We start from the raw sequence: 13,711 nt of genomic DNA on the forward strand, positions 1-13,711 counted from the left end.
GCCACTAAAGTTGCTGTCTAAACCCTTTCTAGCCCATCCTAAACCAGATTGCCATATATGAGAGAGAGACTGTACAGGTCTTCCGGTATCGGCCCTAGTTCATCACAGCCAGAGTCACCATCTAAGTGTCACGCGACATCCACACACATGCAGCCATGTAAGTTTAGGTTTTTTATAACTTCCATTTTCTAATTAGAGTTCATCCCATGCCTTTTTGAATTTCATCATCATTTGTATCTCTACCACCTCCTTAATGGAGACTTTCCACATCTGTGTTGTTAAAGCGAGGAGGAGACAGCAGTCAAAGAACTTGGTACTCGGTAGGTGAGAGGCTGGCTCAAGTGCAGCATACACTTCCATGAGAACCCCGCAGGAATTGCTTCCGTCCCCACGGGACACAGGAACTGCTTCCATCCCTGCGGGAATCCCGCTCCCGTGCAGGTCTCTACTAAGAAACAACTCAACACGCTGTTAACACAAAGAGAGGAGCGCAATATATACATACAAAAGTGTAACTTTCACAGATGAAGTAACAAAACTGGGAAGCTCCTGACCAGGCTAGTGCAACCGTATAAAACAAAACATATTATAACCTGTATCAGAGACAAGTTGGGAAAAATCTTTACTTCTCACCATGTTATTGCTTTTCAGAGTAAATTTTTATAAATTACTGTACAGTGCCCAGACTTGTTTGTTTGTTACAAAAATTTTTATATACCGCTTGGCTTAGATCACAGCGGTTAACAAAATAAAAATAACATTTAAAAGAAAAGTTGGTTCTCTTCCCCAAATTGTTCTACCCACTCAGGTTATGCCTATCTAGATTACTTAAAAAGATGAAAACTATCTTCGCTCTGCTGTCAGAAGTTTTAAATGGAACTCTGGAGCAGCCCTAATTTACTTCCAAAAACTGGCCAACGCTAAAGAACGTGAGGGCCTTGGCTTGCCGGATTTGCGATTTGTATAAAGTTGGTGTTCTTCTTAGGTGGATTAATGAAGTCTTGTCACCTCTCCTTTTTCTCCTCTCGAGCCTTTGGCAGCAAAAATCAGAGGTGACCCCCCCCCCCCCCCAAGCTGAGGGGTTTGAAAGTAGGTAAATGGGAATGCAGGATTGGCATGTTTGCTGATGATATGCTGTCTATGTATCCCAAGCAGATATCCATATGAAACACTTGATGTCTTTAATAGATGCTTGTGGACTTTCTTGGGGCTTAAAATCAGCTATGATAAGACAGAGGCTATAGTTGGTCATGCCATGGTTCCTGCCCTGTAGAACCTATTGGGAGTGGGCATAGGTATGAGTGTAATATATGCATACAAAAGTGTAACTTGCACAGATGGGATAACAAAAGTGGGAAGCTCCATCCAGGCTAGTGCAACCGTATAAGAAGGTCCAGGTCACCCTCCTGCAATTCAGGGAGGCGAACACCAGAGTGAAAATCCGTCACAAGGTGTATTGCGTCCGTGCCCCCTCCCCCCCAATTGGTGTACAGGGTTTTATAATAGGTATCAGTGTACAAATGAAAGTATTATCTGCCACTTTATGCCTCCTGGGGTTACGGATTAGTGGGATGAACCGCGGTCCCCCCTCCATGCATACTAACCTCGCAAAACATGGTCCCAAGCAATGTCATTGATATTGGAATCCCTTTATGCTTATGGAGGAGCTAATTAAGAGAACACTGGAGGGACAAGTATTCCCTATTGGCCATGGTTAAGTTACGTGCTAATTCACGATGTTAAGTTAAAAAAAATTCTCTTAACCTTAATATATCTTGTTTTGCTGATGGTTTACAGATTTTCATAGCCCTCTTTTTAAGCTTAGACATTGGGAGCATTCATCATCATTGATTAATTAGTTCTCCTACATTCTTAGGGCTCTGTCATTCTCGTAAAGATGTGGTATGATGAGGCCTCTAGACGCTTGTTGAAGGTGAATAAATTTGCTGTTTTGATGATCAGATCATTTGGTCTTGACCTTGAAAAATAGTTCCCATGTTCTCCTCCTCCCCCTCCCCTCCGCTTAAAAAAAAACAAAACAGCTTGAGATGGCTGTTCTCTAACAGCCTCTGAATATCTCCCAGTTTTAACATTAGAGAACAACTGTCTGAAAATTCAAGCATCTGCATTAAACATGCATTGGATCTAAGAGTCATTGGAAGGTAACTTGTTTAGATATTACTTTCCTTTTACAAAGTTTCTGATAAGGAAGTTTTTCAGTCTGTTTTAAACATTTGCTAAAGTGTTATTGCTGTTTTGATTTTTTTTTTCATAATTTGTTCTACATAATTCAATTATTTGTTTTCGTTTTCCAATAGCACCGATTCCAGCCACAAAACCCATTATGTGGAGCTCAGCAGTTCGTGGCTAAGGATCCCCAGGAAGATGAGGACCTGAAGCTGTGCTCTCACACCATGATGCTGCCAAGCCGTGGGCAACTAGAAGGAAGAATGATTGTGACAGCTTATGAGCATGGCTTGGATAATGTAACAGAAGAAGCAGTGACTGCTGTCATCTATGCCGTGGAGGTGAGTTACTGCAGCCCAGGAAAAGGGGGATAAGGGTAGAGTTTCAATGGAATGTTATATCTCATCTTCCATTTGTGTTTCACGTTCATAGTGGGTGTCTGGTGGCTAATGAATTGTATTTATTTTTCCTCAGATAACAGCTTTCACTTCTAGATTTGAGTCTTTTATTCTGTCCTAGTTGTATTTGCTTCTGTTTTCATATTGCATAGATTTGGGGTGAAAGGTTATAGGATATCCTTTGTAGATGAGCCTGTCATCATTTAAAAAAATGAAGGAAAGAGAGAATAACTCTGTCTGGCACGTGACTAGTGATATGTATCCAGGGGGTAAGGAGATCTGATCCTTTCCTTGAAATGAACATAAACAGTTTTGTTTCTAGGAAGAAAAGATGCTAGTATGCATGATAAATACTAAAGCTGTGCCCCACCCACCCACCCATAACCATAACACATCTTGGTCCTTCCTGTGACCACAAGTTCCCTCCTCCCCAACCTGTAGGTCCTCCCTGGGCCTGTGTTAAAAGCACTGGTGATGTAGTGACCTCTTAAGGGCAGGAGCAACACCCCATTCCTGCCAGTGCTGGTTTTGCAGTCAAAATGGCTGACGTGACTTCCCGTGGCATCCATTTTGAAATTGGAACTGACATAAGCAGGCATGGCTCCTACCTATGCTGGTTCAAATCTCAAAGCCGTGATATCCCGCAGCCATTACATTGTGGAGTGAGTGGAGGTTGCTCCTGCCCTAGAAAGGCCGTTAGACCACCAGGACTTTTAAGGTAGCTGTCGGTTGGTGGCTGTTTAAAAAAAGTGCAGCTGGGAGAAAGGTGCCGATATAGTATACAATCATATCTTTAAGGGGAAGGTTGGCTGCTTTTGTTTATGCTCTTCATGAATGCTTTTGATGGACAAGGAAAGAAGGACCAATGTTAATCGGTTATAGCTGGGTGAAGCAGAGACAGAGATTTGTTTAATAACAGTTGACTCTCTTAACTCGTGCTTCACTGCTCTCTCTCCCTGTTACAGATTCATCTGAAGGATATTCTGACATCTGTTATATCTCGTAGACGAGCATATCGCCTACGGGATGGCCACTTCAAGTATGCTTTTGGAAGCAATATCAACCCTCAGCCTTACCTAAAGAACAGTGTTATTGTATACAATAATTTAATAGAATGGTGAGTTAATGGTTGACATGACTGACATATGTCAAAGATTTAGATATTTTTCTTTTCAGCCATAAGTAGTGAACTTTGCCATGAAAGTCTTGTTGCATATGTGAGATGTTTCTGTTGGATAAGTATTATTAGAATTTGGATCCCTGGACATCTTTGATTCCAGAGTAAGTGGGACAGTAAGATAAGGAGAAGAGATAAGTGTTCTTATAGTATATAGAGTATGTATTATATAATTTGGTAGCAAGGGGGGAAGGGAGTGTGAGAGGCAGTTGTGATAGAGCACCTATACTTGTAAGTTTTCAGAGCATTCTTCTACTAACCAATAAAAATTATGGTCTTTACTGTACTTGCTTCAGATTAGCTGAACAACCTGTGCTTTTCTCCTGATTGCGGTTTTTGTGTTTTCAGAGTAACTCAGATTGTCATTTGTTACCTTTTGAAGAAAGCAACTACCCATTCTTACCCATGAGCGTATTTGCTTGTGTGGCATGGATGAACTCATCTCACCTCCTGAATCTTTGCTTAGGTCTCATTTTACAAGTAATTTCAAAATACCACAGTCTAATGCAAGAAGGTTTGATCATGTTTCACCTTTACTGAAAGATCAACCCCAATTTCCAGTTGAATTAGATAAGATACTTACGCTTGCACACCAGATTTATTTAGTTGCATTTCAACATATTTGTCCTCTGTGCTTATTCCCTATCATCCTTGAGGTCTGCACACCAGAATCTCCTCTGTTCCATCTTTCAATAGGCTGTGACTGGATGATTCTCGCACCATGGTCTTTTCTTTTGTAGCCCCTGTGCTTTTGTAATTTTCTTCCCTTAGCTCTATGGTTAGAGTCTTCAGAGAGCAGGTTTTAAGGCAGGACTGAAACTTGGCTTTTTTTTTTTTTTTCATGCATTTTCTGATCAAGCCTTTTTTTAACCTTTAAATGTTAGCTATTTATTTTCTCCTTCTTGCCATTAATCCCTGCTTTTTTTCTTTTGTTTGTTCCTCTTCTATCATCACACTATTGAACTTTTGGTTCCGACATGTCCTCTTGGATTTTGAGTGTATTGTGCAATGCAAATTCCCCATCTAACCCATTTTCCTCTTGTTTCTGGATTTTCTTTGTTTTGTTTTCCCTTTTAATCCGTTTTGTATAAATACAAATACATTTTTGTTAATGCTGTTTGGCTTTCCTGTACTGTCTAATTGGATAGTGACAAATGTACAGTCGCTTACATCTTGAGAGCTTTCAAAATCTTTGATGCTTAAAAAACAGATACTAGTAGTGTGTAATAATATAGGAAAGGGTAAAGCTAGAAAAGTACTAATAGACCCATCCAGTCTGCCAAGTAATGTCCTTAGCAGCATGGAAAGCAATATCTTAGCCAGCTGTAGAGTACAACTCCTTTTAGGATACCACACCTTATCAAAGACCATTGTTTGTCATCTTCCTCATTTGGGTAGATGACCCTGCAAAATCTCCTAATTAGTCCTTCCCTTCCTCCATCTAACTATAAAATGTTCTAATAACTCAGGGATGCAAGTACTAGCATTGCTGTTTTCTCAACATCTGTCCTTCTGCATAGGTCCCATATATAACTTGCCAGAAAGATTCAGCCATACAGTATGAATGCCTGCCAAATCTAAATACCCATCAGTATTATTGTGGCTGTGGACTGAATATCTGGCCACCTTTTGACCTTTCTGTACCACCACTAACCTGCTATGCTGACCTGCTAGACAGACATAAGGAGTGTGAAGCCTTCAGCAGAGATTCGGCTTCATGAGCACCTGCCTTACCTCCAAGACATTGTTTATTACTGAATTTGCATCCTTCCAGACAGCCCAGTTGCTAATCAGTCATAGTTTAACATTTAATTGAAAGATCTAATTGTTTTATCTCTTAGCTATTTTGAGCAAAGAATTATGTCTTGTAATAATTTCTGTAATAGTGTTTTATGATACATATTTGTTTAGATTTTGCTCACACCTTTTTCAGTAGTAGCTCAAAGTGAGTTACATTCAGGTACACTGGATATTTCCCTGTCCCAGGAGGGCTCACAAAAGTTTGTACCTGAGGCAATGGAGGGTTAAGTGACTTGCCCAAGATCACAAGGAGCAGCAGCGGGATTTCAACCGGCCATCTCTGAATTGCAAGACCAGTGCTCTAACCACTAGGCCACTCCTCCGCTCCCCCACATACAATGATAGACAGGGAAATGAGGGCAGATAAAGACCGTATGACCTATCCAGTCTTCCCACCCGTATCAACTAATAAGCTCTGCAGTCTCTTTGTTTCCCTCAGAGATCCTCTGGACTTGATGTAGATAGAATATTTAATTTTACACTACCTTTATCCAAGGCAGAAAATACAAAAGACATACATAATAAAATCACAGACAAAGGCAAATTCAGACAGTGAAATAACCATGTGCAGCAGCAAAGTCTCAGCTTTAAGTGAGTCCATAAGTTCATAGAACAAAAATCAGGAAGGTACAAAAACTGTTAAAATTAATAATCCTTCAAAGTCCTCTTAAAAATAAGTAAGCTGGGATTCAACCTTTTAAACACAAAGACAGCTTATTCCACTCCACTGTGGCTGTAACAGAAAATATACCAGTTCTAGTTAAACCCAAATGAGAATGTTTTAAGGCAGGTACTACAAGGTTGTGCTCATTCTGCGACCACAGTGCACAGATTCACATATATTGTCACAACTTTCTTCAAAGAAACAGCTGAATTTTGATACAATGCATGGTGTGTAAACAATAATGGATAAAAAGTACTTTCAGCAGACATGCTTGTATTTTCAGTTACAGACTTTTACAGTTGAGAAGTTACATATAATATATAGAAGAGTTGGGGTAGAGGGAAGTATGGTACTGACAGTTATGGAATTTATATTTAATTTCTTTATTTAGATTTTGCTCACAAATGTTTCAGTAGCTCAAGGTGAGTTACATTGAGGTACACTGGGTATTTCCCTGTCCCTGGAGGGCTCACAATCTAAGTTTGTACCTGAGGCAATGGAGGGTTAAGTGACTTGCCCAAGATCACAAGGAGCAATAGTGGGATTTGAACCAGTCACCTCTGACCAGTGCTCTAACCACTAGGCCACTCCTCCATTTCTTATAGACCCAGAGTAGAATACTAGAGAGGAAGTCAACTGGGCAGTCTCTGAGCCGGTTTGTCTTTTTATGCTTACATCTATTATGTTACCTTGTAAAGTTGTTTCATTTTTATGCAGACATTTAGGAAAAAGTTGAAGACATTTTATTTGGTCAGGCTTTTACTGTATAGTGATCTCTTAGGCTGTTTAAAGGCAGATACAAGATAGCAGATCGACTTGAAATGCAGGCATATATGTTGTATCATTATGTAAGGATGGACTGTCGTTTGCGATGAAAGTCATTAGCGGATAATAGTACGTACTCTTTTTAAAAAGTGTGCATTATGTGCAAAGAACAATTTTTTTCTGATAGTGTGCATGTGTGATAGCTCATGCATGGGTGAACCATCAGGATAGAGTGTATGCTATTTGTACATAATACACATTTTTTTTTAATAAGATTGTGCACTTGTAATTACATTTTTACTGGAACAAATAAAACATGGAAAAAAATGAACATTTTCTGGATGCTCATCCTTGTTATGTTGTCATCATAAATTGAGTATGTATTTCTTGTAGATGGCTTTGAAAATTTGGAATGGTGGGTTTTAAATACTTTTATTCTATAAAATATAGAAAGCTATGGAAAGGTAGAAATGCAGAGGAAAATAAGTTAAATGTATCTGAGAAAAAGAGGAGAGACAAGAATTAGGACAGTGTCAGGCAAAAGGATCACATTGTGTTCTAGTAGGTGCAGATTCCAGTTGAGCTAGAAGTCAGATGAACAGGAATAAAAACCCCTACCTTGAAACACATTGTAAGATTAGTTCTCTGCTGGATTCCAGTGCCCTGTGGTCATGCTTCAGTGTTTTGTAGTCCTGAAAAAACATGGATTCTATTAATTTACTTTTCCAGTAACTGAATGGCTGTTGCTGTAGTAGTGTTATGTTTATGAAATCACCTGACTTTTCGAAAATTGTTTCCTTGAAGTCAGCCAGGCAACAATGCTATACTGTTCACTGGTGGCGTATTTTCTAAAAGTTGTTATTTTAAAATAACATAGATGGGACAAGGCATTTATTTCAAGTGAACTGTGGAGGTAAATAAGCTTTGCCAGAGAGTGTGGGAATTCCCAGGCATGTTGGACTTTGCATAGTGAAGTGGCTAATATGCAGTACTCCTGATATTCACAGGGAGCATTGTCACACAGTCTTGCTTGATGTGTGGACATAAGAACTGCCATACTGGATCAGGCCAAAAGTCTCCATGTGTGCCTTAATGGTTTATAGACTTTTCCTCCAGGAACTTGTCCAAATCTTTTTAAAATCCAGTTATGCTAACTGCTTTTTACCACAGGAACTTTAGACAATATACAAGAGGAGTGAATCTGTCGGCAGAAAAGAAAGTGCTTGATTGTTCATAAATAGTGGAGTGATTAGAGCAGCAAGATGAGAACCAGAGAAGCCAGGATTCAAATTCCGTTGACGCTCCTGTTGAACTTGGTCATGCCACTTCACCCTGCTTTGTCTCAGATCAAAGCTTTAACTGCAAGCCCACTGGGAACAGGTAAATACCTACAGTACCTTAATGTGATACACCTTGAACTACCATTGAAAAGTGTGTGAGCTAATATCAAAAATTGCAGTGTGATTTTAGTACTTTGCATGCTTTTTTTTTTTTTTTGCACATCTAATACAAACTTGTCAGGGCTTCTCCGAGTGCTGCACATTGGAAGGAATGCTTAGAAGAAGGTAGGTGCCACCAGTGTTCCTATTTGCAAGTTAATTATGTGGGCACTCGACTGTAAGTGACAGCTGGTTGATGGAGAAGTGGAGAAATCCCAGGGCAGTTTCTTGACTCAGAACTAGGTTGCATTTCCTACATGTACCTCAATTTACTGAGTAATAATATGGCTTCCTGCTTTTCTTTGAAAGATTTCATGTAGTTTGGGTACCAGAAGTATGCTGCATGACCATATGCTCCAGAGGCAGCAGCATAACATGGAGTCTAAATTGTGAAATAGCATGAAACCCTGTTATGATGTCACTGTCAGAATGATGTTCTTACACCAGTTTTGAATCCCTGTCATGTTTGTTTAGGCATTTACAGCCCACAGATCCAAGCACACTACAACAGATTTTGGACAGATGATGAACTCTTCTCTAAAAAGCTCAGTCTTAAGCAGGGGCGTAGCTAGGTGGGGCCACAGGGGCATGGGCCCCCACAGATTAAGCCCTGGCCCCCTCTACTTTGGACACCCTGCCGCTGCCCATCCCTCGCCAGGACCTTTGCTAGCGGGGATAACCCCCGCCAGCAGAAGTCGTCTTCAGCGCTGGTCTACTCCGGCGCCTTCGCTGATGATCTGTTTCTGACTCCTGATGTCCTGCGTGCACATCCTGCACGGGGCTACATACAGGACTTGCACGCAGGACATCGGGAGTCAGAAACAGATCCTCAGCGAAGGTGCTGAAGAAGACTTCGGCAACCCCTTCCAGCAAAGGTACCTGGGGGGGGGGGGGGGCAGTGGCTGGGGGAGGCGGGCTAAACTGTGCCCCCCCACCTCGGACTCTGGACCCCCCTCCCGCCAAGGTCTGGCTACGCTCCTGGTCTTAAGTGTGTACATGAGATAGATGAAGAGTAACTTGTCAAAGGTCATGAGTGGGGGAGCAAGATATGAGCCCAGGTCTCCTGATTTCCAACCCATTACTCTAACATGTAGACTATTTGCTGTTTTTTTTTTTTCTCTCTGTTTAGTCCCTCAGCCTGTATGGCTCTTCCTGCGGGTCCAAACCCTGCATCCCAGCTACATCCTGATGACTCAGAGCAGCAGGCAGCTTTACTGTTAGCTTGCTCGGGGGAAACCATGTCTGCCAGCCTCCCTCCAGTCAACATGTACCACCTTCTGGATGCCCTCCAGGTAGGGGTCAGCTTGGTTTAACAAGTTTTGAGATATCTACCAGAATGAAAGTACTTCTGTCAATATTACTTACTTTGTACATGGTTTTCAAGTTAGAGCATAGGTTTCTTGTGTGGTTTTTTGTTGTTGTTTTTGGGTGTTTTTTTGTGATAGGCAGCGTACAGCTTATCACAGCCAAGAGACATTTCATAACTTGTTCTTACTCCTGATGATTGATATATTTTTTTAAACCCGTCCATATCCTTCCAGATACACCAGAAATGTGAAACATTGCACCTTAATAATATTTTTATGTTTCAACGATTTTTATTGATGACAAATTGAAAAATACAACTTACTGTACCTTATAGCATGTTTAACATGAGCACCGCTGGCATACATCCTTATTGTTAGTCATCAAGCTTTTACATTTAACCCTCCCCCTTCTGCTAAATGTTCAACTGTTGACAACTGATTAATTATAATACAGCCCATCTTAAGTGCAGTATAACAAAACATTTAAAACTTACAGTGCTTAAACCGCCTATTATCTCAACAGTGTCAAGTTATTATTATTTAACCCTCCTCCCCCCTCCCACCCACCCCTATTCCCTTGTATTGCTGGAGGATGCTAATTTTACCAAATAAGTTGCCACTTTGACCAGTCATATCTCCATTTGCTAGGAACCACCCAACCTCTCGCCCTGGACGCTATCGGGCCGAACGCCTCTTTAACCCAAGAAAATCAGAACTCATCTATGGAACTCTGCAATTTGACTTCTTATCAAGCTTAATAATATTTTTAAAAAATGGTTTAAAAAAAAAAAGTCCAAGTTAAAATGCACATCTAGCCTGGTGACTTAGATGGCAAGTACACGTCAGCAGTCCCATTCTCGAGTTGACCCTTAGACTATGCAGCAGGTTGCTTTGGAAGGCTTCAGAAACCCTAATTATAGGTCCCAGGTGAATGAGGAGGCAGTTGAAGACTGTTTTAAGGATGGTGCTGTGACCATATTTGGGGTCTATAGGAACCCTCGTGCCTGGCTCCCAACCCAAGGACTGACACTGCATTGACTAGGCCAATATAATGTATTTATTTTTAAGCATTTGATATACCTCAAATGATTCCTGAGGTGGCAATGTGGTTTACAATTCCTATTACAGGTACTTGCATTGTCCCTAATGGACTCACAATGTAAGTTATGTATTGTACCTGGGGCAGAGGAGGGCTAAATGAATTGAATTGAACCTGAGTCCCCAGGTCCGCAACCCGGTGCACTTAACCATTAGGTGCCACAGCTTCACTGTATTTCTCAATGGCACCTTTCAGAAATAGTACTAGTATGGTAATAAAAAATGTGTTGACTAAATTCCACTTTCCTCCTCCTACACAGACTCCTGTGGTGTCTCATTAGCTATCTGTCCTTTCTGACATTAAATCCCAAGCACATGAGGAATACAGCACAGCTTGAAATTAATAATGAGGTTTGTAAGGATCCAAGAAAGGTCACCTGGTCCATGCATTGCCTTAGTGCATGGTCCACTGTACCAGTATCATCCCAGACAAATGTTTTATGTAACTTACTCTTAAAAAGCTTCAGTGGTTAATGTTCTCACTTCCCTAGTTCAGTCTCAGTGCTTGACTGTGCCTAGAAAGTTCTTGCTAAATCTCTCCTGTCATAAATTTTATTTATTTTAATTTGCTCGCTTTTAATCCTGCCTCAGATCGCATACCTTTTGTAACTTGGTGGACTCTCTGGCCCAAGAGCTGGAGGAAACTCTTATTTGCCAGCAGGGGATACCATAACAGTAAGAGATGTTTTTCCTCATGTTACAGGCCTAAATGCTCCAACTTCACTGTGTGCCTAGGCCCAACTGCACTCTGACGCACAGCACTATGATCTCAGCTGGTCTCTTCCCCCTCCTCCCCCCACTTCTGAGTTTTTTTTCTCTCCTCTGGAGAGGGGAGTACACCTTGCTCCTTTAACTTATCTTTATTGAACATATGGAGGAGTGGCCTAATGGTTAGAGCAGTGGGTTGTGGATCTGGAGAACCGGGTTCGATTCCAACTGCTGCCTAATAGTCAGTACTGGAATGAGATCCTGGGGAACCGGGTTCAATTCCCTCTGCAGCTCTGTGTGACACTTAGCCTTCCGTTGCCCCAGGTACAATATAATACTAGTTTATGAGCCCATTAGGGACAGTACCAGGACCTGAAAAAGAAAATTGTATACTGTTTAGGTCTAGTCAGTATCTAAATACTATAAATAAATAAATCTAGGTTCTGTTTTGTAGTTCCTTCTGAATTAGCTTTAATTTATAGACCTTGTTAGCTGATTAATCTAATTTTATTATCTATTAATAAATATTCATTGAGAGACATAGTAGATATGGGCAGTAAATATTTAAATACGTTTGTACAGTGCTGGAACGATGTTGAGAGGAGTCTTGTCTGCCAACCGATGCCTTTGCTTGTAATCCTTAGGTGCACAGAGAAGTGATTCCTTCACACACTGTCTATGCTCTGAATATTGAACGAATAATCATGAAGCTGTGGCATCCAACCCATGAGGAACTTCAGCAGGATGAGATCCATCGACAGCGTCTAGTGTCAAAGGAGGGGCTTCTGTGGTGAATGGCAAGGACATAATGCTGTTGGGATTTGAAGGGAAGGCAGCTTTTTAGGTATCCCTTCCTTCACCATGAAGCACAGAATAATCCTGGAATTCACCTCCAAATTTTAACATTTCCAAGAAGAAATGTATGTTACATGTAACCTTTCCTATGGAAATATGAGCTATGTATATAGTACATTTTTTTTTTTTTTTTGCTGTCACAAAACCAAAACATAAAAATCTTGTGGACATACCATTTATGCGTGTTGAACTTTTTGACTTCAGAATCCTAGCGTTCTAGGTTGCATTTGTAACAAGACCTCTCTAAGAAAAGTACACTTGTGGTTTTTAAGTCTTCTGCTTTCTGAAACGAAGACAGGTTGGAAAGTAGTGCTACAAGCATTGCACAAAGGTGCATTTCTTTTCCCCAGCCCAAATGAAAATTGCTATTGGTGTTTAACAGTGAAAGTGAACCAAAATTACAGTCACTTGATGAATGACAGCTTTTCTTCACAATTGAGTGTGCCAGAGTTCAGCAACATTCATTTAACGGTTTCATTCTTCCATCATATGGATGAACAGAAATCAGCCACTGTCTTTCAGACAAGACAGATGGATGCATCTCTGACAATACACTTTCTTGCTGCAGTGAAATGTAGCTTCAAAAAGCTGTTAAGAATAGTCATTATAAATAGTGGACTCATATTCTGTTCACACTCTTTGAACTTCTGAAAACTGTGTATAAGTCCAAGATATGTTGAATGAATATTAAATATTACCCAGGAAATGATTTTTGTACCATCTTCATAACACTTCTTTAAAGGCAACCAAACCTCATTATAGGACTTCTGGTAGGGAAACAGTAGGAAATTAAGGGAGTATTCCAGACTCTGATTCATTCACCATCTGTGGCTGGGTAGCACTTAAATGGGTGAAAAGAAATAAAATAAATCAAACATAGTAGAATTTACAGTCATTCATGGTTGCCGCGTCTAAAAATTCAAGCAGGAGGTTTAATTCTGTATATACAAAAAAAAAAAGAAGCACCTTTCGTGCATCACAGGGCACTGAGGCACACTTTTTGTCACCAGAGATCCTTCCATAATTTGCATTTGTTTTCTTAACTCTGGGTAGCACCTGATATGGTAATGTGGCTTATAATTCCATTGCTACAGTTTTGATTACTGAGTAATACTTTTGGCTGCGGTAGTGGTGGTAGAATCAACTGGGCCGACTGCAATTCCTTGTTCCATCTACCATGTTGCTATAATTATCTCGGTTTCATGGTGCAATTATTTTTGCTTTTTTTTTTTTTTATGTGCCCATGCTTTGTGTTGCTGTTATAGAGGTTTAGCATCAGATTTTCTGCTTAATCAGTGAATGGTGCTTGACTG

General features: G+C 40.5%; 1 protein-coding gene across 2 annotated transcripts in view; it reads left to right on the forward strand.

Moving 5' to 3' along the window:
* Positions 1-12,573, forward strand: part of TADA1 (transcriptional adaptor 1) — a 54,459-nt gene extending 41,886 nt beyond the window's left edge. For both annotated transcript variants that reach the window (XM_030206493.1, XM_030206494.1), the window contains 4 exons: positions 2,319-2,528; positions 3,551-3,702; positions 9,560-9,722; positions 12,188-12,573. In XM_030206493.1, coding sequence (XP_030062353.1) covers positions 2,319-2,528; positions 3,551-3,702; positions 9,560-9,722; positions 12,188-12,337 — 675 coding nt within the window. In that variant the 3' untranslated portion in view covers positions 12,338-12,573. The remainder of the gene's footprint in view (positions 1-2,318; positions 2,529-3,550; positions 3,703-9,559; positions 9,723-12,187) is intronic.
* Positions 12,574-13,711: the final 1,138 nt, after the last annotated feature.

The sequence above is a fragment of the Microcaecilia unicolor genome, chromosome 6 (assembly GCF_901765095.1).
Source record: "Microcaecilia unicolor chromosome 6, aMicUni1.1, whole genome shotgun sequence".
Taxonomy (NCBI): domain Eukaryota; kingdom Metazoa; phylum Chordata; class Amphibia; order Gymnophiona; family Siphonopidae; genus Microcaecilia; species Microcaecilia unicolor.